This window comes from Diaphorina citri, unplaced genomic scaffold, assembly GCF_000475195.1.
Source record: "Diaphorina citri unplaced genomic scaffold, Diaci psyllid genome assembly version 1.1 scaffold851, whole genome shotgun sequence".
Taxonomy (NCBI): domain Eukaryota; kingdom Metazoa; phylum Arthropoda; class Insecta; order Hemiptera; family Psyllidae; genus Diaphorina; species Diaphorina citri.
The window spans coordinates 143,585-168,607 of record NW_007378283.1 but is presented as its reverse complement, the minus strand read 5'-3'; the positions used below and the strand labels follow the sequence as shown (position 1 = coordinate 168,607).

Here is a 25,023-nt window from a genome sequence, read left to right as displayed (position 1 = left end):
TTCAAGATAGCTGAATCCGAATATAATGACCGTTTTTCTGGGTCAATTCGAAATTGACGTTTTTCAAAACGTTTTTGCGTTTTTTGAAAATAGCTTTACACTTCAATTTATTTTATAATATTACCATCTACTATATGGCTCGAAAATTAACTATATCTATGGAAAATGTTGTGTCTTAGATTTCAACTAAACGTAACCAAACGTGCACAATATTTGAAAATCCGTTAAAAGAATAATCAAAAACGAGTTTTTTTTTCTTCTTCTTTAGGGTGAATTGATCGAAGAAATGTCTTAACGGAGGTTGGTGAAATGCAATTTTCAACTTTAATTCCCCATCAGTGCTTAATGTAGCGTCTAATGTAACAGTTGTTCCATTGCTACAAAATAAAAACGGCGGTGGAACACTCATCACTTAAAAAAAAAAAAAAAAAGATTCAATTAAGGCTTGATTGAAGTTTGGTGAAATCGGCTATTAGAGTACCAGATCATGGGGAATATATTGGTAAAACTGCTAGACCTATCCACACTAGAATCAAAGAACATTACTCGAGTGTCAAAAATAAACATCCTGAAAAGAGTGGGTTTGCCCAATACATGTTAGATAGGTAATAATATTCCTACAACTTTGTGTGAAGTAGATTCCAATTCATGCCTGAACATCCTGTTCTGGTCCCCATCCATTTTCACGCCCGCCCCGGAGGCCATCAAGGCGGATATTCTAAATTTCATTTTAAACTAAATTACCTTTAGGGGTGAGCTATTCATTTCTAACGAAATTTTGGGTCGGTGTTGTGTTTTTTGGGTCTTTTGGATCGTATTTATAAATCCAGGGTGTCCCAGAATTTAGCCTAAATTTTTTTTCTCTGAGCGTTTCGAACCAACTTTGGATTTTTAAATGAGATCCCCTATTTTTTTTATTGCATACATACTCGTTTTCTACGTTAAATTTAAAGTATAATAGAGTACTCACTCGAATTTTTGCGGTTCACGGTTTTCGCGGAAAAGGCGAATAACAAAAGTGCTTAGTACGAGTGCGACCTGTCAAATCTCGGTGTTTTTTGCTCCCAAATCTCATGGTTTAATTATTATATCGATTTGGTCCAATATTTCGCTGTTTGCGATTTGCGCGGTGTTCGCGAATTTTTTACTTCCTAATCTTGTGGTGATAATATTTATTATTAATTAGATTCATATTAAACACCCAAATTAGATAATGGCTTACCTTATTTTCTATTTGACTAGGGTTCTTAGTTGGGGATTGGGTGACGCTAAAACCGATCTTAAATGATCGACTGAAGTGTTATCTAAAACTTTCTCGCTTTGAGTTCGTCGTCGCGACAAATTTCGAGATCTGAGCTCATTTGTGTGAGAAAATGTATAGTAGATTCGCATAAGCTTAACCCATTGTTTTGCCCCTACATCTAAGCCACAGAGTGGACTTTTTGTGTATGTACGTATAATATACATACAACAAATTACAAGCAGAAAAACTAGATGAAAAATTCCAAACCTTTTTCCACTATGCCCTGTCCAATCGTTACTGGTCAAAAATCAAAAAAAAAATTGACTCTACCAATCCTCATACATAGTTACCCACCAATCCTTTCACTCGAATTATTATTAATTAGATTCATATTAGACACCCAAATTAGATAATGGCTTACCTTATTTTATAGTTGACTAGGGTTCTTAGTTGGGGGATCTCTAGGAAAGCTACAATCTCTGAATAAAACTGTCACGGTGAACACAACCGAAACCAAAGATAATTCCCGGATTGATGTGGTGCCTTACGAGCAGACTCGCTTGAACTTGACATCTCTAGGAAAGCTACAATCTCTCAATAAAACTGTCACGGTGAACACAACCGAAACCAAAGATAATTCCCGGATTGATGTGGTGCCTTACGAGCAGACTCGCTTGAACTTGAAGAAAAAGAAACTGCTCAAATCAATTTCATTGGATGACGTCATCATGGAGATAACTACCACGCAGCCAGAGACTACTACTATGGAGGATTACACAGAGTCCACTACTGTAGAATCAACCACTGCCCAAGATCAGACAGAGTCCACAACTGTCACCACTGAACCACCCACCACTACAGAGATAGTCACACTTCTGAATGATCCTGAACCAACCACTGAAGCCATGTCCAATGAACTATTCGATTTCAACTTTAAAACTTCCAAATCAAAGTATCCCTCAACCACGGCTTCACCTTTCAAGAGTTCAATTTCATATAGCATTCCAGAATCAAAGCCAAACCTGAGGATGATTTGTAACACAGAATATGTTCAACCGGTTAGACAAGGTTGTTTTATTACATCTGAAAATGATATCTCACCCACTGGCCCTGATGGTACCATCAAGAATCCATTCAATACGGATAAATCTATGCGATTCAATAACCCGTTCCTACGGAGAAAACAGCAAGTGTGCTGTTTATTCCAGAATCAAAGCCAAACCTGAGAATGATTTGTAACACAGAATATGTTCAACCGGTTAGACAAGGTTGTTTTATTACATCTGAAAATGATATCTCACCCACTGGCCCCGATGGTACCATCAAGAATCCATTCAATACGGATAAATCAATGCGATTCAATAACCCGTTCCTACGGAGAAAACAGCAAGTGTGCTGTTACTCTGATGTTGGATCACCAGTCATGCCGTACATGCAAGTCCCCATGATGCCTCCTGCTCCTTACTATCCTCCCATGTACGCTCCTACAGGCTTCGGCAGTGTTTACCCCGCATGGAACCCGTACAGTATGATGCAACCATCTTATGCCATGCAGCCGCCAGCCTACATCCCTGTTCCTTGCGATACCAACTACCCCAGTGCTGAAGCAAAGAGTACTCCAGACAGTATGACCCTGTCCATTCCATCTCCTGTGAAAACTGGACGGATGTTGAACGTCACATCTCCGAAACTAGCAGGTAAAGTACCTACCTAAACTTGAGAATTAACAAGCCTTTCAAACGAAGACACACATTTGTATCTTCATATAATATTTTCTCCACGAAATCTTTTTTTCTCTTTTTATTTTAAAAGTGGGCGTCACAGAAGCCTAGGGTCCGTGCGCTACTCATGGTGTTCACAGGTTCACACATTATCCTTTTCTCTTTCACGATTTTTTTCATATATCATGTACTCAGATTCCTTCGATTTTTACAAAATTCTATTAAATTATTTCAGGAAGCATCGTCTGCAGTGATGACGAATACGCTTGTGACAACGGCAAGGAGTGCATCGCTCAGGCTGCTTTCTGTGACAACACGGTGCAATGTTCTGACGCATCTGATGAAGCACATTGCTCGTGTCGTGCCCTGGTGGGCCCGGGCAAGTTGTGTGACGGCATATTTGATTGCCCACATGGTGAAGATGAACTGGGCTGCTTCGGTGAGTTTTATTTACTACCAAGTTGTCCAAGCCGAAACTGCCCGGCCGGCGTTTCGCGGACGAATGGGTGGTGCTCTTGTCCAGATTGGTTGGAAATCGAATATACCCAAATAACACTCTAGCCCTGAATGGGGTAAACGAACTACGCCGGGTATGATAAGGGCTCTGAGCCTAGGAACTGATCCATCATCCCGCGCTCAAAGTGTTCTTCTGCAGGTTGCCCTTGCTTCGCCACGAAAAATTGATCATAACTCGAGATGGGTTCAGTTTTCGGCAAAATCCTCTCTTTTTGCACATCTAGTTTCAGCTTAGCTTTCCATGTGTTGACCGCTTCCGCATAACTTTAAAGCTGTGTCCATCCATAACATAGATCCACCTCGTCGATCGACGGAGTTGACTATGTGTGGACATAACTTAAGGCACATTTTTTAATATCCCTGCCTGTCCGGGAAAACTTTCATGAGCAAATTCCCGCCCCGGCTGGGATTCAAAATTCAAACACATAACTTTAAAGCTGAGACTCTGTGGCAAATGCTTAAAAGCACTTCCGCATTGAGACTCAGTGCTATTAACCATTTTTCATAAAGGTGGATGTGCTGTTCCTACTGTAACTAAAACTAATTTATCTGATTTCTTTATTTCGTTCTCACAGATTGTCCACAAAACACTTTCAGTTGTGACAACTGGGATAGACGTAAGAGTCAATCCACCTGTGTACCATTTGAGAAGCGATGTGACTTCAATAACGATTGTAACAACGGTAAAGATGAAACTGACTGCTCTGCCCTCACTGATTCTGTGACTGAACACAAGGCAAGTCCTGATCCTGGTTCTGAACTGACTTTTCGTTACCTCATTTTAGAGGCTCCCCCTTTTATTTGAATTGGTTTTGTTTGAATGTGTCGTTATTTGGGTCAACGTTTACTTTGCCCTTTTGATCAATTTGATTTGAAGAACAATACTGATAATATTCATACTTTATATTTCTTTTACATCTATTGTTATGGAACTTCACAAAGTTACTGAGTCTTCCATCATGATATTCATACTGATGAGAGGCATACTACGGGATGGCTATGTTACCACACAGACCACACGAGCCTAATGTAGCAGTTGTTTCATTGCGAAATAAAATTGGCGCGGCGGGCGGTGAAAAACTCATCTTTGAAGAAAAGGAAGAAAAATACTTTGAAAGTGGAGTGTTAGGAAGTTTTCATGCTTACCATCCAATATATTACTGATTATGTTGTATTTCCATTATTTCTAATTAAATCTGACTTCCGCTCTCCAGGACAACTTTGTTTCTTATGGCGATGGTTTCTTGCATCACAACTACAAAGGAAAATGGTATCCCGTCTGTCACTCGACCATCAGGAAAATCGCGTCATCTTGGGCCCCTTGTGGTCTTCTTTTAGTCATTTACCGCTTCCTTTTGGGGGGGGGTGTCACAGTTAATTAGTTAAGAAAAAAAGGGCACTTACCACCATGTAGGCATCGCCTATAGTTTCTACTTTGTACACGTCATAGCCTTTGATAATCCTATCGAATAATGTGTAGAGATCATTGAGGAAATTCACCACCTGCAGAGAAAAAGAAACATGTAAGTTTCAGAACAGGACTAGATAAGGTTTTATTGTTTTTTCCCCAATTTTAGGCGTTTTAACACTACGGAGAGTAGGTCGTTCGCGCTGATACTCCTATATATGAAGTTAAACAGGTTGAGGGCTTTTAGATAGGTATAACAAAAGGGTGTCCATACCTTCGACCTTATGGTAAATGCAGTTTTTTTGTGTTATTATGTCACAACTTTGGTGCTCACTGCAGCATTGTAGGATTTTTCCAATATCTCAATAATCCTAAAATCCAATGTTTACCTACCATGCTGGCACCGGTCGCTATGCGCATTTATATTACATAGCTACTCATTTTCCTCACGAGGCTGAGTGGGCCCCGTAACGGCCAGTCACGGAATCAATCATTTGCATGATACAAATTTCTTGACCCCGCCGGGAATCGAACCCGGGTCTCCCGCGTGCAAGGCGAGCGCAGTGACCACTACGCCATGGGAGCTGACTCTACGCCATGGGAGCTGAGACGTGTGAAAAGATGTCATAAAAAAGAAAAGTCGTAAGGCGCCACACCAATCCGGTAATTATCTTTGGTTTCGGTTGTGTTTACAGTGGCAGTTTTATTGAGAGATTGCAGCTTTCCTAGAGATCCACTGCTTACTTACTTTTCGTGTCCGGCTATACTTGATTTCTCCAATGTTTCGCTGCAGCTATTGCAACAATTCTTTTCAAGATAGAATAGAATAGAATATACCTTGGTTATCCTGCCCGAATAGAACTGAAAAGTCCGTTTACCCCAGCAGTCTAAACAAGGTCTCGTATATTTGATGGGTTAAAGAATAATAATACATACAACTAACAATTCAATAAAAACTCTTCACATCAAAAAGACCTTGCTTAACTAGGAAAAAAAAGGTAAATGTAAATTAATAGTGGTAGTAGAGAATGGCAATGAAATAAAATTCAACAGGTAAAGATAGGTAGTGTTGTAGATTTTTTCTCTCCCCCAATGTTATTTGTCAACATAAAATTTCCTTTCTGACTTTCAGATCAGTTCAAGTTCTCTCCAAACCCCAAGACGTCGCCTACGAAGGCCTATTAATTCAGGAAACTTTAGAAGGACTCACGCTAGTCGATAGATGTGAAGTGAACCAAATGGTGGCCTATGTCCAGTGTCCCAAACCGACGTGTGGCTCCAGACTTGACTTGAAGTCACCTCTAGCCAGGTCCCAGGAGCGAATGACCCGGGCCTTGAATATGAATGCAGAAGATTTCTACGCTCAACAACAAGAACAACAACAATATGGACGACAACACCAACAACAACAATATGGAGAACAACCGTAAGTACTTGTGATTTGTATTGACAATGATTTGAATATAAAAACTACAAATTAACTATATTTGAAGAAAGTATCTCTGAGATACATGTGTGACACTTTGGAAAAAAGTTTGATTTCAAAGAGAGAAATATTCGATTGCAAATATTTCCACGGGTAACTTTCTGCTTTCTGGTGTTCTCGTTTTCGTGGTGACCCAGCACCATAATCATCTTTTCTTTTTTTTCACCAACGGATCCTGATTATTTCCCATCCCTGCAGGGCCATTTCTTTCAAATGCTCCCAATCTTCATTTTTCTCACTAACTCGCTGACTTCCTATTTCAGCTCCATGTACCGAAGCAACAACTACAATCATCCCGAGTACTCCGACCTAACACACTCAGTTGATCCCCATACCGAATACTTCGCAAACCGCCAAGACGCTGTCGATAGTTTTTGGCATTTTTTAAAATTGATTGAAACTCTCCCCTGGCCTATAAGTCAATATTTTGATAGTTTATTGCCAAAATAATGTTGCTTATGATCTCCATCTGAGAATGAAAATAAATAATTGTACATACACTGGTAGTAACTGGCCTCAGTGATATCTCGCACAGCAGCAGCTTCAACTATGTTTCTGATCACAAACTTTTTGATATTACAGAAAAGAAGATTTCCACCACTGACGACAATCTTAAATCTACAGGAACTCTATCCATGAAATCGAATGCCAACCATGAAACCTCTTCAAATTATGAAAACAGCAGTCGCACTGATACGAAATCAACCAACGGCGAATCAAAGAAGCAAGAATCTGTGGAACAAAGTAATGGTGCGAGTGCAAGTCTGGAAAAAGAAATAATTAACAATGAAAACGAGATTCCTACTTCAACACCATCTGCTTCAGAATTCACAGTTCTAGACTATGAAGATTACAACAAAGCCGAAAACAAAACTGAAACAGAAGTGGCAAATGATGAGGCCACAGCTGTAGAGAACTCTGATGACCAGGATTCAACTGCACCAAAAGGTATTAGCCCAGTGTTATCCATGCTGAGCACTGATCCATCTGAAATGGTTGCTGCCAGCAGTAAATCGAGTAGTGTGGAAGCAAGTTTAGAAGATGGTGTTGAATCCGTCAACGACCCAGTTATGAGATATTCCACTGACTCCATCAAACCAAAATGTCCGGATGTTATCAGCAATTTGACAAAACATTTTAACAAGCTGAAGAAACAGTTCCACTACTTGAGCAAAGATTTCAACAGTATCTATAACTCTACTTGTCTTGAGAAGAATTGTTGTGCATCTCTAGGAAAGCTACAATCTCTCAATAAAACTGTCACGGTGAACACAACCGAAACCAAAGATAATTCCCGGATTGATGTGGTGCCTTACGAGCAGACTCGCTTGAACTTGAAGAAAAAGAAACTGCTCAAATCAATTTCATTGGATGACGTCATCATGGAGATAACTACCACGCAGCCAGAGACTACTACTATGGAGGATTACACAGAGTCCACTACTGTAGAATCAACCACTGCCCAAGATCAGACAGAGTCCACAACTGTCACCACTGAACCACCCACCACTACAGAGATAGTCACACTTCTGAATGATCCTGAACCAACCACTGAAGCCATGTCCAATGAACTATTCGATTTCAACTTTAAAACTTCCAAATCAAAGTATCCCTCAACCACGGCTTCACCTTTCAAGAGTTCAATTTCATATAGCATTCCAGAATCAAAGCCAAACCTGAGGATGATTTGTAACACAGAATATGTTCAACCGGTTAGACAAGGTTGTTTTATTACATCTGAAAATGATATCTCACCCACTGGCCCCGATGGTACCATCAAGAATCCATTCAATACGGATAAATCAATGCGATTCACGAAATCAGCGTGTTTCGAACTTCCTTTATCAGCGAAGAAAAAAAAAGTGGTTGAGCCCCATTAAAATTTCACTCAGAGGCCCTCTTTCAGATAACCATTGAAAAAGCGTATTTTAGGTCTGTGCTACAGCTTGACCCGGTGAGATTACTTTCCCTGCTTTTGACCAAATAGTTGCGATTCTAACAATTTTTCCCCTCTTTTTCCCTCAGAAGATCCCACATTTTTCCCCCCTCAGGTTTTCGGAGGGGGCAACAACTGTTTCTACCACCGGCAGCCAGCTACTAATCAGTACTCTCTTAGCTTTTGACCAAGTAGGGTGATTTAAGTTTTGGAAATAAATAAAAAGTTAGTGAAAAGTAGTTGTTCCTGTGACCTGTCATAGGTAAGTTACTCTCTTTTTCAGCCCTGGCCGAGCCTTCCCCCGGCCTTCAATTCAAGCAAGATCTCTCCTGGGTGCGTCTGTCAGGCCTCCCAGTGCTCCAAGTGCCTGTGCCCTTCAGCTCAGGTGAACCTTGGCTGAGCCTTCTTCTTGCCTCCTGCAAATTCTCTCTCCTGGGTGCGTCTGTCAGGCCTCCCAGTGCTCCAAGTGCTGTGCCCTTCAGCTCAGATGAACCTTGGCTGAGCCTTGGTTGAGCCTTCTTCTTGCCTTCATGCAAATTTTCTCTCCTGGGTGCGTCTGTCAGGCCTCCCAGTGCTCCAAGTGCCTGTGCCCTTCAGCTCAGGTGAACCTTGGCTGAGCCTTGGTTGAGCCTTCTTCTTGCCTCTTCATGCAAATTATCTCTCCTGGGTGCGTCTGTCAGGCCTCCCAGTGCTCCAAGTGCTGTGCCCTTTAGCTCAGGTGAACCTTGGCTGAGCCTTGGTTGAGCCTTCTTCCTACAGATTCTCCCTCCTGGAGGCGTCTGTCAAGCCTCCCTGTGCATCCTGTTCCTGCGCCCTACAGCTCAGGTCGAGCCTTGACTGTACCTTGGTTGAGCCTTCCTCATAGCTTTCTAGCAGTTGCTCACTTTTGGGTGCGTCTGTCAGGCCTCGCTGTACTCCCTGTGCCTGTGCCTACAGTTCAGGTTGGTCCTTGGCTGAGCCTTGGTTGAGCCTTCCTCATATCCTTCAGGCAGTTGCTCACTTTTGAGCGCGTCTGCCAGGCCTCCCAGTACTCCCAGGTTAAGCCTTCTCTTCAGAAGTTGAGCCTCCGAGCGCCGGCGTCGGCACGGTTCAGTTTTCGGCAAAATCCTCTCTTTTTGCACATCTAGTTTCAGCTTAGCTTTCCACGTGTTGACCGCTTCCGCATAACTTTAAAGCTGTGTCCATCCATAACATAGATTCACCTCGTCGATCGACGGAGTTGACTATGTGTGGACACAACTTAAGGCACATTTTTTAATATCCCTGCCTGTCCGGGAAAAGTTTCATGAGCAAATTCCCGCCCCGGCTGGGATTCGAAATTCAAACACATACTTTAAAGCTGAGACTCTGTGGCAAATGGTTAAAAGCACTTCCGCATTGAGACTCAGTGCTTTTAACCATTTTTCATAGAGGTGGATGTACTGTTCCTACTGTAACTAAAACTAATTTATCTGATTTATTTCGTTCTCACAGATTGTCCACAAAACACTTTCAGTTGTGACAACTGGGATAGACGTAAGAGTCAATCCACCTGTGTACCATTTGAGAAGCGATGTGACTTCAATAACGATTGTAACAACGGTAAAGATGAAACTGACTGCTCTGCCCTCACTGATTCTGTGACTGAACACAAGGCAAGTCCTGATCCTGGTTCTGAACTGACTTTTCGTTACCTCATTTTAGAGGCTCCCCCTTTTATTTGAATTGGTTTTGTTTGACTGTGTCGTTATTTGGGTCAACGTTTACTTTGCTCTTTTGATCAATTTGATTTGAAGAACAATATTGATAATATTCATACTGATGAGAGGCATACTACGGGATGGGCATGCTACGACACAGATCACACGAGTCTAATAATGTAGTAGTTGTTTCATTGCTAAATAAAATCGGCGCGGCGGGCGGTGAAAAACTCATCTTTGAAGAAAAGGAAGAAAAATACTTTGAAAGTGGAGTGTTAGGAAGTTTTTATGCTTACCATCCAATATATTACTGATTATGTTGTATTTCCATCATTTCTAATTAAATCTGACTTCCGCTCTCCAGGACAACTTTGTTTCTTATGGCGATGGTTTCTTGCATCACAACTACAAGGGAAAATGGTATCCCGTCTGTCACTCGACCATCAGGAAAATCGCGTCATCTTGGGCCCTAGAAATTTGCCAAATGGAAATTGATCCCGAAATTGAGTAAGTTATTTCTCTTTTAGAAAAAAAATGTCTTTTGATATTGAACTTTGAATAATGATCAATGTAGCCCCTACTCTAACAACATTTTTGGTTGGATAATTGTTCGCCTTACGATATATCGTACCTTATATTGTAAGGCCAACAATTACCCAACCATCGATGTTAGGATAATCATCTCAAGTCGTTCCAGAAATGGTCCGACAGTATCCAAAACTTCTTCACGAAGTTGTATCTCTGTACTCAATGTATGAGTAGCTTCTTTTGGAAGTATAATGAAAATGGACCAAGAGAGTCAAGAGACGTGTGAAAAGAAAAATGTCTTTTCTTTGTGTTACTATATCACAACTTTGGTGCTCACTGCAGCATTGTAGGATTTTTCCAAATACATATATCGCAAGAAAAAAAATGTCTTTTGATATTGAACTTTGAAAAATGTCATAAAAAAGGAAAGTCGTAAGGCACCACATCAATCCGGTAATTATCTTTGGTTTCGGTTGTGTTTACCGTGGCAGTTTTATTGAGAGATTGCAGCTTTCCTAGAGATCCACTGCTTACTTACTTTTCGTGTCCGGCTATACTTGATTTCTCCAATGTTTCGCTGCAGCTATTGCAACAATTCTTTTCAAGATAGGTAAAGTTGTAGATTTTTTCTCGCCCCCAATGTTATTTGTCAACATAAAATTTCCTTTCTGACTTTCAGATCAGTTCAAGTCCTCTCCAAACCCCAAGACGTCCTTTACGAAGGCCTGTTCATTCAGGAAACTTTAGAAGGACTCACGCTGGTCGACAGATGTGAAGTGAACCAAATGGTGGCCTATGTCCAGTGTCCCAAACCGACGTGTGGCTCCAGACTTGACTTGAAGTCACCTCTAGCCAGGTCCCAGGAGCGAATGACCCGGGCCTTGAATATGAATGCAGAAGATTTCTACGCTCAACAACAATATGGACAACAACAACAACAATATGGAGAACACCCGTAAGTACTTGGAATTTGTATTGACAATGATTTGAACATAAAAACTACAAATTAACAACATTTGAACAAAATGTTCCTGGGATACATGTGTGACGTCTTGAAAAAGAATGTTCGACTTTTTTTTTTTTTTTTTTTTTTTTTTAAGTTTTTTTTTTTTAAAAATAAAAAATGAAAGGGGTATGAGCTTTCAAGCCTTTTTTTTTTTTTTTTTTTCAAGTTTCATATTTTCAAAGATCAATAATGAAAGTGCTAGTAGCTTCCAGACCGTGAAGCTAGAAGTAAATTTCTCATCGCCTCTTTTTTAACACTAGCCTTGTCCTAGCACTGAAACAATATCTATTCTATGCGAACCATAATTTCTCATCCCCGCAGGACTATTCTTTCAAAAGCTCCCAGTTTTCTTTTTCTTCACTAACTCGCTGACTTCCTATTTCAGCTCCATGTACCGAAGCAAAAACTACAATCATCCCGAGTACTCCGACCTAACACACTCAGTTGATCCCCATACCGAATACTTCGCAAACCGCCAAGACGCTGTCGATAAATACGCCTATCTAAAACCGTACCAATCCGACAATCCCTACCAAAATAGTTTCTTGTACAAAACACCCCAACCACACTACAACCCATACCAACCACACACCCATCCTGCTGGCATGAGCCCAGAGAATTGTCCCCAGTGTAGACAAGCTTACATGGAGGGCGCACAAAACTATATGGCCGATAGACACTCGCAAATGGCAGGTCCAGCATATATGGGCGAAAAACACTCGCAAATGGCAGGTCCAGCATATATGGGCGAGAGACAAGCCACTCCCGATGCTTATGAAATAGAAGTGGAACTGACCGATTTAGGATATATGGATGACAGATCAGCGCAAGAGTTTGGCGCCTATCGCACGGCGCTGGATGAATTTGGAAACGTTGAACATCCCATCTATTATGTTCGCGCCAAGAGAGACCTGTCTACTCCTATGGGAAAGAGTAACTCCAAGGAAAACCCCGCGAAAGATATGGCAGGCAACCCAATGGGAGCTCGAAATATGGCAGGCAACCCAACTAAAGATATAGCAGACAACCCGATGGAAGCTCGAAATATGGCAGGCAACCCAATGGGAGCTCGAAATATGGCAGGCAACCCGATGGAAGCGCGAAATATGGCAAAGAGCTCGAAATATGGCAGGCAACCCAACTAAAGATATAGCAGGCAACCCGATGGAAGCTCGAAATATGGCAGGCAACCCAATGGGAGCTCGAAATATGGCAGGCAACCCGATGGAAGCGCGAAATATGGCAGGCAACCCATTGGGAGCTCGAAATATGGCTACAGATATGGCAGGCAACCCGATCCTGGGTAGTGGCCGAGTGGTGGGTGGCAAAAAGGCAGAGCTGGGAGCATGGCCCTGGTTGATAGCTCTGTACAGGGATGGGTTCTTCCATTGTGGGGGAGTGGTACTCGATGAATCCTGGGTCATGACTGCAGCCCACTGTGTGGATGGGTGAGTAACTATTTCTATATAAAGAGCTTAAACTGCAAGGTTTTATTTTTCCTCTTTTTTTTATGGCTTTAAGTATTTAATGTGGCAGGATTCTCCAAATGGAGCTCTTCCACCCAACCACAAAGTATTTTTGTGTTCATGACGGTTCTTTCTACTTTCTACCATCACTGTGTCGATAGAGTGGTATACATTTATGTATCGCAGGAATTCTAAAACTTTCTCTACATAGTCGTGGGTCATGACTGCAGCCCACTGTGTGGATGGGTGAGTAACTATTTTTATATAAAGAGCTTAAACTGCAAGGTTTTATTTTTCCTCTTTTTTTATGGCTTTATTTAATGTGGCAGGATTCTCCAAATGGAGCTCTTCCACCCAACCACAAAGTATTTTTGTGTTCATGATGGTTCTTTCTACCATCACTGTGTCGATAGAGTGGTATACATTTATGTATCGCAGGAATTCTAAAACTTTCTCTACATAGTCATGATCATCTACATAAAACTCATTATTTTGATGACATTTTCGTTTTTAACCTAACCCTTTAAGAGCAGTGGTCAGTGGTCACTGCTCAAATTGTGAAAACTCCTTTCTGTGTTTAACCTAACCCTATAGTAACACTGGTCACTGCTCAAATTGTGAAAACTCCTTTCTGTGTCTAACTTGACCCTAGGGAGACACAGAAAGCGGCTCCACGTGCCGTCCCTGGAAACGATCTAATACCAAATAATAAATCGGCTAATATTTCTACCACCAGATATGCATCAAGCAACCTAACCCTATAACAACACTGGTCACTGCTCATTTGTGACAGCTCCTTTTTGTAGCAATTTTCCATCGACGTGACTTCTGATCAAGTACCCACCTGATCGATCCCCGGGCCTGGCAGAATAAATGAGAGCTCCTTCTTCATACGCATGACAGCGCCTGTCCCCAGGGTGCTGATGATGAAGAATATGCTAGTTTTCTAAAGAATGAAAGAATAAAACTTATTATTTTGATGACATTTTCGTTTTTAACCTAACCCTTTAAGAGCAGTGGTCAGTGGTCACTGCTCAAATTGTGAAAGCTCCTTTCTGTGTTTAACCTAACCCTGTAATAACACTGGTCACTGCTCATTTGTAATAGCTCCTTTGTGTAGCAATTTTCCATTGACGTGACTTATGAACAAATACCCACCTGATCGATCCCCGGGCCTGGCAGAATAAATGAGAGCTCCTTCTTCATACGCATGACAGCGCCTGTCCCCAGGGTACTGATGACCTGACATATCTCTTCTAACGTCAGGCACTTCCTCTCCATGACGAAAATCAGGGGCAGTTTGATGAAAGGTGACTTTCGGATTAAATATTCTATTCGTTTCTCAGGTTTGAAAAGCACTACTTCGAGGTGTACGCTGGCATGCTCCGTCGGTTCTCATTCTCCCCGACCGAGCAGGTTCGGCCCGTGTCACGCATCGTCATGCATTCCATGTTCAAGCGCGCCGAAATGACCAATGACCTCGCCCTGCTGCAGTTAGCTGCGCCGCTGCGGTACAATAGATACGTGCGGCCAATTTGTTTGCCGGACGTGACGGAAACGCCCGAACCGTACTCGACATGTACGGCCGTCGGCTGGGGTGCGGTGTTTGAACATGGCCCTGATCGTGAGTATTTCAGCATAATTTTAAATACACTCTAGGTACGGTCAGGTTTACCTGATAGTGTGTGTGGTCATCAGGTATCAGGTAGACCTGACAGGTGAACCTATTCAGGGGTACCTGTCAGGTCTACCTGACAGTGAGTGGCTGGCCTTATAAACCTATTCTATAGATTTGTAGAGTGAGAAACGGTGATATAAGAAGAAGAAGAAAAAGAATGCTACCTACAGATTTAGAGTTTAGAGGAGAAAATAAGAAAAGGAAGACTTAGATGTTATGGACATGTGAAAAGAATGAGCAGTGAGGCATGTGAAAAGAATGAGCAGTGAGACATGTGAAAAGAATGAGCAGTGAGGCATGTGAAAAGAATGAGCAGTGAGACATGTGAAAAGAATGAGCAGTGAGACATGTGAAAAGAATGAGCAGCGAGACATGTGAAAAGAATGAGCAGTGAGACATGTGAAAAGAATGAGCAGTGAGACATGTAAAAAGAATGAGCAGTGAGGCATGTGAAAAGAATGAGCAGTGAGACATGTAAAAAGAATGAGCAGTGAGGCATGTGAAAAGAATGAGCAGTGAGAGATTACCAAAGAAAATGTATGAGATGAGAATGGAAGGTATGAGACCAAGATCGAGATACCGATATAGTGACGACATCAGAGCTGATATTCAAAGAAAACAAGGAAATTGGAAATGATATCGAGAGAGCAGAGATACAAAGATGGAAATTGGTGGAGAGGCTTCGTACATCGACCCGTCCCATGATGGAACCATTATGCATTAATTGACTGTATAAATCGATAGCCCCCGTTCATTAAATGTTCTCTCTCTTCTCTCTTCCCCAGCGGATCACATGCGGGAAGTCCAAGTCCCGATCCTCGAGACATGTGAAAAGAATGAGCAATGAGACATGTGAAAAGAATGAGCAATGAGACATGTGAAAAGAATGAGCAGCGAGACATGTGAAAAGAATGAGCAGCGAGACATGTGAAAAGAATGAGCAGCGAGACATGTGAAAAGAATGAGCTGTGAGACATGTGAAAAGAATGAGCTGTGAGACATGTGAAAAGAATGAGCTGTGAGACGTGTGAAAAGAATGAGCAGTGAGACATGTAAAAAGAATGAGCAGTGAGGCATGTGAAAAGAATGTGCAGTGAGACATGTGAAAAGAATGAGCAGTGAGACAAGTAAAAAGAATGAGCAGTGAGGCATGTGAAAAGAATGAGCAGTGAGAGATTACCAAAGAAAATGTATGAGATGAGAGTAGAAGGTATGAGATGAGGCATGTGAAAAGAATGAGCAGTGAGAGATTACCAAAGAAAATGTATGAGATGAGAGTAGAAGGTATGAGACCAAGATCGAGATACCGATATAGTGATGACATCAGAGCTGATATTCAAAGAAAACAAGGAAATTGGAAATGATATCGAGGGAGCAGAGATACAAAGATGGAAATTGGTGGAGAAGGTTCGTACATCGACCCATCCCATGATGGAACCATTATGCATTGACCTGTCCGGGAAAAGTTTCATGAGCAAATTCCCGCCCCGGCTGGGATTCAAAATTCAAACACATAACTTTAAAGCTGAGACTCTGCGGCAAATGGTTAAGCACTTCCGCATTGAGACTCGGTGCTTTTAACCATTTTTCATAGAGGTGGATGTACTGTTCCTACTGTAACTAAAACTAATTTATCTGATTTCTTTATTTCGTTCTCACAGATTGTCCACAAAACACTTTCAGTTGTGACAACGTACAGGTATGGTCAGGTTTACCTGATAGTGTGTGTGGTCATCAGGTATCAGGTAGACCTGACAGGTGGACCTTGATTGACTGTATAAATATAAATCGATAGCCCCCGTTCATTAAATGTTCTCTCTCTTCTCTCTTCCCCAGCGGATCACATGCGGGAAGTCCAAGTACCGATTCTCCCTGCCTGCAAGCACTACGAGGATCGCATTGCCGACGTCATCTGTGCCGGCATGCCCCAGGGGGGCCGCGACACCTGTCAGGGGGACAGTGGGGGCCCCCTCCTATGTCCCGTGCCTGGTAGTCAGGGCCGGTGGTATGTGGCAGGCGTGGTTAGTCATGGAGAAGGGTGTGCAAGACCCAACGAGCCTGGCGTGTACACGCGCGTGTCCCAGTTTGTGCCTTGGCTTATGAGCAATTCTGGTAAGTGTGGGCGGGAAACACGCTGAGTTTCAAGTTTTGAAGGTTTTTTAATGTAAAAAAAAAGAAAAAAAAATGTGTTATTTGGTGCTCACCTGAGCATTGTTGCAGGATTTTCCAAATATTTCAATAATCCAGCTCCTAATGTTTACCTACCATGCTGGCACCGGTCGCTATGCGCATTTATATTACATAGCTATTCATTTTCCTCACGAGGCTGAATGGGCCCCGCAACAGCTAGTCACGGAATCAATCATTTGCATTATGTAAATTTTTTGACCCCGCCGGGAATCGAACCCAGGTCTCCCGCGTGCAAGACGAGCGCAGTGACCACTACGCCATGGGAGCTGATTTTCTAAAAATAATAATGTTCTTCTTCTTCTTCTTCTTCTCCTTCTTCTTCTTCTTCTTCGCCTTTTCCCATGTTCAGATGGGGTCGGCGTTTGTCGTCGGCCTCTCAATCAGCTTTAGAGTGACTCATGGGAGCTGATTTTCGAAAAATAATAATGTTCTTCTTCTTCTTCTTCTTCTTCTTCTTCTTCTTCTTCTTCTTCTTCTTCTTCTTCTTCTTCACCTTTTCCCATGTTGCTAAACAAACTTTTCCGAGTGGGTTACCCTTCGCACTCAACCTTCGCTATTGATATGGCGTGAGGAAATTTGGGCTAGTCTTCTCCCTGTTTATAGTCCCCTAGCCCATAGTTTATAAACCAAATCATTAATTATCGAAACAAAATCCTTGGAAAAGAAAGAGCAAAGGTTGAGTGCGGAGGCATCCACTCGTAAAATGTTTGTAGCCAAAATCAAATGTCAGCCAAAAGCAATCACCCTAGGGCTGATTGAGAGACTGACAAACAAGCTGGGCCCCTAACTTCTACTAATGACGAAGAAAACAATATCGACGGCGTGTTTTCTGCATGTTTCTTAGTTTGTTTTATTTAATTTCAAAATAAAAGGGTATTTCTTCCCTATTTTGTTCTTTTGTACTACTAAATTTGGCCCTATTTTCATTGTTTTTTACGGAATTTCGGTTATATCAACTTTTATACAGAGCCTCGATAGTATCAACTACCCTCGGTCCTAATTAGTTGAAATAATCGAGGTTCTACTGTATATTCTATTCTATGATCCCAGTACACTCACCGAGATGAGGGAACATATTAATCTCCAACATCTTAAGCATCATCTCTTTGCTAAACGATCCGCCCAGAATCTTGTTCAACTCTGTCCAAATACGTTCGCCCGATATGTTGTGCAATCCGTCTAGGTTTTTTTTAATAGCGGAGAGAACCTCTTCCTTATGATTGTTGGGATTATTGCAAATACGAGCGAAGAATCTGAAATCAACAGGCGAAAGGGAATATGTAGGTACCTATAGGGATTTTTTTTCATTTTTTTATCTAATATATAACAAGCTGGGCCCGTGCCTCCGGGAATTTTTTAGCCCGTAGTTTACTCGATCGTGGTTAAAGAAAAAAAATGGAGCTTACCTAATCCAAAAGTTAAAATTAAACCGAGTTTGTCTTTGTGGACCCATCGTTAGGATAAAATCCGTCCCGGGCGGGAATCGAACATTCTATTTAAATATTTATACAGTCAGGCATTCTCACCTGAAGGAAAGCCTAGTTAGCTTAGTTGGTAGTTCGTCTGCCTTGTAAGCACTAGGCCGCGGGTTCGATTCCCGCCCGGGGCGGATTTTATCCTAAAGAGATAAGGTTCGTTCTCGGAACAGCTGGCTTTCTCCTATCAGGAATGATAAGAAACATGTCGGATCTGAGTGAGAACAGTCTCGACCAGGAATCGAACCTGATCGATCTGAACCCTGGACTAGAAGACGCTGTATCAACCACCACCGAACTTCCCACCACCCCTCTGACTACAACCACGGAGATGGCTACAACTACGGAGTTGGACAGCACAGATCTGACTACTTCCACAGTAAGTATCTAGTATCTTCATATCTGGAAATTCCGCCAACAGTGAAGCTCCTGGGTTCAATTCCCGACAGTGCCGAAGTTTTTTCGGCTTTGTGCTTGGAATACGGGGTGCACGGAACATCGTGAGGACAACTGAGTAGCAACCACTTGAGTCTTTAGATTGAGCTCCCGGGTTCGATTCCCGACAGTGTCGAAGTTTTTTCGGCTTTGTGCTTGGAATACGGGGTGCACGGAACATCGTGAGGACAACTGAGTAGCAACCACTTGAGTCTTTAGATTAAAAGAATACTTACACCCGTATTTATGAATAAATATAAGCGCGTCCTTTGCAGTTGAGCACGTGCTGTGATGGAAATAATTCTTTCGATCACAATACGAGTAATATAGCCAGCTTAGTTAGCTTGGAGATTAGCGCACCTGCCTTGTAAGCCCTAATGTCGCCAGTTTGATTCCAGTCCAGGGCGAACTTTATACTAAACAAATAAGGTTCGTTCTCGGAATGAGTGGTTCTCTTCAATGGGGCACAACCAAATGAAAATTTTTTTCGAGATAGAGTCCTATTCCGATGTAAAAGTACCCAAAAAGTGCATTGGCGCCGTGATGGAAATAATTCTTTCGATCACAATACGAGTAATATAGCCAGCTTAGTTGGCTTGGAGATTAGCGCACCTGCCTTGTAAGCCCTAATGTCGCCAATTTGATTCCAGTCCAGGGCAAGCGTTTCTGCGAATTTTGACGTGAAATCTGACGTCACAACTCTTTGAACTTTTTCATTAGAACGGCAATTGAAAATTGATTTTTTGACCTTTTAAAGTTACTTTTTCGGAGTTTTGACCTCAGATTTGGATTTTTCACAACTTTTTACATAGGAATCGACCATTTATTCATAAAACAAAAATTGAATTTTTGACCTTTTAAAGTTACTTTTTCGGAGTTTTGACCTCAGCTTTGGATTTTTCACAACTTTTTACGTAGGAATCGACCTGTTAAGTATTAATATATAATATTTTCCCAATTGCAACTCCCCCATTGCGGGCTTTCTCCCTATCCTGTCCTCACTTGGATTTCGCTATACTTTAGTAATAGAAAGAAAAAATGAAAATCTATTTTTAACGATTGTATATTTTATTCTACAGACGACCACTATGCCTGAAACAACTACACTACAGGAGGAAGTAACCACAACGACAACTCAGGCAGATATCACAACGGCAACTCAAGCAGATGTGACCCCAGAAGATATAAAGACTCATGAGATGCAGGTTCAGAGAGAGGAACTAGTAAAATTAAAGAAGAAATACACCCCACCTGTGTTCAGTAGTGTTCGGTTCTCATGTGCTGAGTAAGTATAGAAGAAGTGACGCTCTTGTGGTAATGCAGAAGGTCCCGGGTTTGAATCCCACCATCAACAAAAAAAATTGATTGCAAACATTTCAACAGGTTACCTTCTGGTGTTCTCGTGTTGACCCAGCACCTAAGTGGGAAGTATTGTGTCTCTTGATGCAGGTTCAGAGAGAGGAACTAGTGAAATTAAAGAGGAAATACACCCCACCTGTGTTCAGTAGTGTGAGGTTCTCATGTGCTGAGTAAGTATAGAAGAACAGAAGTGACGCTCTTGTGGTAATGCAGAAGGTCCCGGGTTCGAATCCCACCATCGACAAAAAATTCGATTGCAAACATTTCAACAGGTTACCTTCTGGTATTCTCGTGTTGACCCAGCACCTAAGTGGGAAGTATTGTGTCTCTTTTCGCCCATCTGATGAGAGGCATACTACGGGATGGGCATGTTACGATACAGACCACACGATTCTAATGTAGCAGTTGTTTCATTACTAGGAAATAAAAACGGCGCGGCGGCGGTGAAACACTCATCTTTTTTTCCCTTTTTTTTTTTAAATGATTTTTGGTTTCATTTTTCTACAATGGAACTGCTGGCTTCCATGGCTGGACAGGAATTGTGCTTGGTTGATGGGAAAGTTAATTTGACTTTACATATCCTTTCTTCGCAGGATTCCTCAAGTGATCCCAGGATCTCGTCGGTGTGATGGTATTCTAGACTGTGAGGATGGTACCGATGAGAGGGATTTTTCGGCCTTTTAAAGTTACTTTTTCGGAGTTTTCACCTCAGATTTGGATTTTCCACAACTTTTTACGTAGGAATCGACCTGTTATTAATAATATTTTCCCAATTGCAACTCCTCCATTGCGTGCTTTCTCCCTATCCTGTCCTCACTTGGATTTCGCTATACTTTAGTAATAGAAAGTAAAAATGAAAATCTATTTTTAACGATGGTATAGCGGGCTTTCTCCCTATCCTGTCCTCACTTGGATTTCGCTATACTTTAGTAATAGAAAGTAAAAATGAAAATCTATTTTTAACGATTGTATATTTTATTCTACAGACGACCACTATGCCTGAAACAACTACACTACAGGAGGAAGTAACCACAACGACAACTCAGGCAGATATCACAACGGCAACTCAAGCAGATGTCACCCCAGAAGATATAAAGACTCATGAGATGCAGGTCCAGAGAGAGGAACTAGTGAAATTAAAGAGAAAATACACCCCGCCTGTGTTCAGTAGTGTGAGGTTCTCATGTGCTGAGTAAGTATAGAAGAACAGAAGTGACGCTCTTGTGGTACTCCAGAAGGTCCCGGGTTCGAATCCCACCATCGACAAAAAAAATCGATTGCAAACATTTCAACAGGTTACCTTCTGGTGTTCTCGTGTTGACCCAGCACCTAAGTGGGAAGTATTGTGTCTCTTTTCGCCCATCTGATGAGAGGCATACTACGGGATGGGCATGCTACGACACAGACCACACGCGTCTAATGTAGCAGTTTCACTCTTACGAAATAAAAACAGCAGTAAAACTCCCGTTTTTTTATTTTTTTTAAATGGGGATTTTTGTTTTCATTTTTCTACAATAGAACTGCTGGCTTCCATGACTGGACAAGAATTATGCTTGGTTCATGGGGGAGTTAATTTGAAATAAAATTAAGGAAAATTGCAGAGTTTTTGATATGAGCTTTGTTTTTCTTCGCAGGATTCCTCAAGTGATCCCAGGATCTCGTCGGTGTGATGGTATTCTAGACTGTGAGGATGGTACCGATGAGAGGGATTGTCAGTGTAAGGATGTACTCCTGCAGGAGGGACATGAGGATATGATATGTAACAGCATCATAGAATGTGCGGACCAGTCTGATGAAGTGTTCTGCTCAGGTTAGTATCTGCTGAGAGCACTTCGAAACATCCAGCAGAAATCCCCCTCCTCCGACAAAGATAGCAGCCAAGTGTCTGGGAATTAAGTTAAGAAAATACCTCTGGTGAACACAATACTCAAAGGGACTTTAGCTGAAAAAATATCGAGTACCTAACAATAAAGGAAGGAATTTTATTTGTGTTAAGCATTGATGCTTGTCATAATACGCATTCATCAATCAATGCACCACTACTAAACATTATGTCTTCATTTGGGCTCGAACCAAGCGCGAAATTTCATGGTTTTTCTTCATTTTCATCTCAACTTTTCTCCTACATCCCTTCAACTTTAAGCAAATTTTATACTCTTAACATATTTTTTTTTTATTTCAGATTGTAATGAGGAGACAGAGTTTGAATGTCGTAAGAGCAGAACTTGTATTCCAATACAATTGAGATGTGACGGTGTGCAGGATTGTGATATGAATGAAGATGAAACCGACTGCAGTAAGTTAATAACTTTATTTTTAGTCGATCCTAATTAATTGTTGTCACATCCCTTCAACTTGAAGCAAATTTTATACTCTTAATTTTCTCCCACATCCCTTCAACTTTAAGCAAGTTTTATACTCTTAACATAAATTTCTTTATTTCAGATTGTAATGAGGAGACAGAGTTTGAATGTCGTAAGAGCAGGACTTGTATTCCAATACAATTGAGATGTGATGGTGTGCAGGATTGTGATATGAATGAAGATGAAACCGACTGCAGTAAGTTAATAACTTTATTTTTAGTCGCAGTTTCTTTGTGTTATTATGTCACAACTTTGGTGCTCACTGCAGCATTGTAGGATTTTCCCAATATCTCAATAACCTAAAATAATTTTATCGTATGGACGTTTTATTTTTTCAAAGGATATAGGTACATAGAATACAGAACAAAGGAACATTTAACAAAAACAAAAGAAATACAGTTAACACTTCTATCTACTTATAGAGGATGCTTGTCATAATACGCATTCATCAATCCATGCACCACTACTAAACATTATGTCTTCCTTTGGGCTCGAACCAAGCGCGAAATTTCATGGTTTTTCTTCATTTTCATCTCAACTTTTCTAGCACATCCCTTTTTTTTTTAAATTACCTACACCATCTACACCCTCGTTCTAATAAATTAGATCGGGGCAGTTACTGATGGGTGGGTGTGTGTATACATACATATATTATTACTTTTCTGAGTAAAACAGATCTGGTTTCACGTCAAGAGAGTTGTAGCGAGCCATCCCTAAGATCAATGGTGACTTGTACAAGAGTGTTTTGTTTTTGGGAGGAACATCAAGTATTGTTGTGGTCTTTGGTCTTGTCCTAGTATCATTTCCTTGGAAGCCTATTTTTGAGAGACCCTTCAACTTTAAGCAAATTTTATACTCTTAACATAAAAATTTCTATTTCAGATTGTAATGAGGAGACAGAGTTTGAATGTCGTAAGAGCAGGACTTGTATTCCGATACAATTGAGATGTGATGGTGTGCAGGATTGTGATATGAATGAAGATGAAACCGACTGCAGTAAGTTAATAACTTTATTTTTAGTCGATCCTAAATAATTGTTGTTGTTTACTAATGCAAAGGAATTGATTATTATGTCATTTTCCTACGCGCGTCCCAATATTTTCCTACAATATCATTGCTGGCTTCCACGGCAGGGCAAGTAATTAAGTGTGCTGCATTCATGGGTGATTGATGTGAGCATAATGGGCATATTGGGGAGTCAGCATAATAATCAATTAGAGACTTAATACTAATTAATTAATTAGTATTATGTCTAGTAATAAAATTAGTTACCTATCTGTATACTCGTCAGTCCGCTAGGCTTTAGTTCCAATACACGAAACATGACCCTGTGTATCTTTACACGAACCGATTCAACAGGTTCTCGATTTCATTTGAAAGACCAGCCTAGTTAGCTTTGTTCGATTCCCGCCCCGGGCTGATTTTATCCTAAACAGATAAGGTTCTTTCTAGGAACGACTGGCTTTCTCCTATTCCGTGTTCCTTCTCTCTTCGCTCTATCCCTCTCTCTCCCTCTCCCTCTTTCTTTCTTTCTCCCTCTCTCTCCCCCCCTCTCTCCCTCTCCCTCTTTCTTTTTTTCTCCCTCTCTCTCTCTCTCTCTTTCTCCCCCCTCTCTCCCTCCCTCCCCCTCTTTCTTTAATTAGTAGGTATTAAGTCTAGTAATAAAATTAGTTGTCTGAATACTCGTCAGTCCGCTAGGCTTTAGTTCCAGTACACGAAACACGACCCTGTGTATCTTTACACGAACCGATTCAACAGGTTCTCAATTTCATTTGAAAGATCAGCCTAGTTAGCTTTGTTCGATTCCCGCCCTGGGCTGATTTTATCTTTAATGGATAAAGTTCTTTCTAGGAACGGCTGGCTTTCTCCTATTCCGTCTTCCTTCTCTCTTCGCTCTATCCCTCTCTCTCCCTCTCCCTCTTTCTTTCTTTCTCCCTCTCTCTCTCCCCCTCTCTCTCTCTCTCTCTCTCTCTCTCTGTCAAAACAAAGAAAAAGATTTTTTACTTTCTATTATTTTATCTCTTATCCTGTTGTGTATTTTCAGTGATGCTCGTTCAAAATTCAACGTTGGAAATAGACGCCGGTGACAGACCCCGACTATCCACGCAAGGTGTAGTCACTAGTAATGTACGTGGTATATGGGGTGTCACTTGTCAAGACGGTATACACGATGAGACTGCGGCGCTCGATGCTTGCAACCAACTGGGATTCAAGTAAGTTGGTTACAATTGGAGATTTTTTTTTATTTATTTTTTTCAGGGCTTTTTATTATTACAATAGTAATAAAAAGGTATAAGGGACGGACTATTGTATTCGCTTCGGTGTCGTCTGTCTGTCACTCTGTCTGTTCCCGTCATGTAAGTATTATAACCCATTCTATTATCCACCTTACTCAACGTAGCTTAACCTAAGTGACCTCTATTCCGAATATGAACTATGTGACGGTGTGAGTCAAGTCTGGATGAGGCGTCCGATCTGTTTCTAATGTTTTTCTATTCAGTTGCAGCTCCTATCAACCTAACCGACGCTGGATG

At 41.4% G+C, this 25,023-nt stretch overlaps 1 protein-coding gene across 1 annotated transcript in view; it reads left to right on the top strand.

The window, feature by feature from the left end:
- The first annotated feature begins 1,822 nt into the window (after positions 1 to 1,822).
- The window catches only part of LOC103512556, a 38,727-nt gene continuing 15,526 nt past the window's right edge, over positions 1,823 to 25,023 (top strand). Inside the window, exons 1-22 of the mRNA XM_026825991.1 lie at positions 1,823 to 2,409; positions 2,610 to 2,940; positions 3,200 to 3,403; positions 4,056 to 4,216; positions 4,695 to 4,796; positions 4,963 to 5,003; positions 6,021 to 6,197; positions 6,638 to 6,744; positions 6,957 to 8,012; positions 8,594 to 8,695; positions 9,784 to 9,944; positions 10,354 to 10,496; positions 11,197 to 11,472; positions 11,909 to 12,606; positions 12,740 to 12,971; positions 14,336 to 14,613; positions 16,504 to 16,779; positions 18,524 to 18,711; positions 19,847 to 20,052; positions 21,761 to 21,936; positions 22,309 to 22,422; positions 24,534 to 24,702. Coding sequence (XP_026681792.1) covers positions 1,972 to 2,409; positions 2,610 to 2,940; positions 3,200 to 3,403; positions 4,056 to 4,216; positions 4,695 to 4,796; positions 4,963 to 5,003; positions 6,021 to 6,197; positions 6,638 to 6,744; positions 6,957 to 8,012; positions 8,594 to 8,695; positions 9,784 to 9,944; positions 10,354 to 10,496; positions 11,197 to 11,472; positions 11,909 to 12,606; positions 12,740 to 12,971; positions 14,336 to 14,613; positions 16,504 to 16,779; positions 18,524 to 18,711; positions 19,847 to 20,052; positions 21,761 to 21,936; positions 22,309 to 22,422; positions 24,534 to 24,702 — 5,636 coding nt within the window. The 5' untranslated portion in view covers positions 1,823 to 1,971. The remainder of the gene's footprint in view (positions 2,410 to 2,609; positions 2,941 to 3,199; positions 3,404 to 4,055; positions 4,217 to 4,694; positions 4,797 to 4,962; positions 5,004 to 6,020; positions 6,198 to 6,637; positions 6,745 to 6,956; positions 8,013 to 8,593; positions 8,696 to 9,783; positions 9,945 to 10,353; positions 10,497 to 11,196; positions 11,473 to 11,908; positions 12,607 to 12,739; positions 12,972 to 14,335; positions 14,614 to 16,503; positions 16,780 to 18,523; positions 18,712 to 19,846; positions 20,053 to 21,760; positions 21,937 to 22,308; positions 22,423 to 24,533; positions 24,703 to 25,023) is intronic.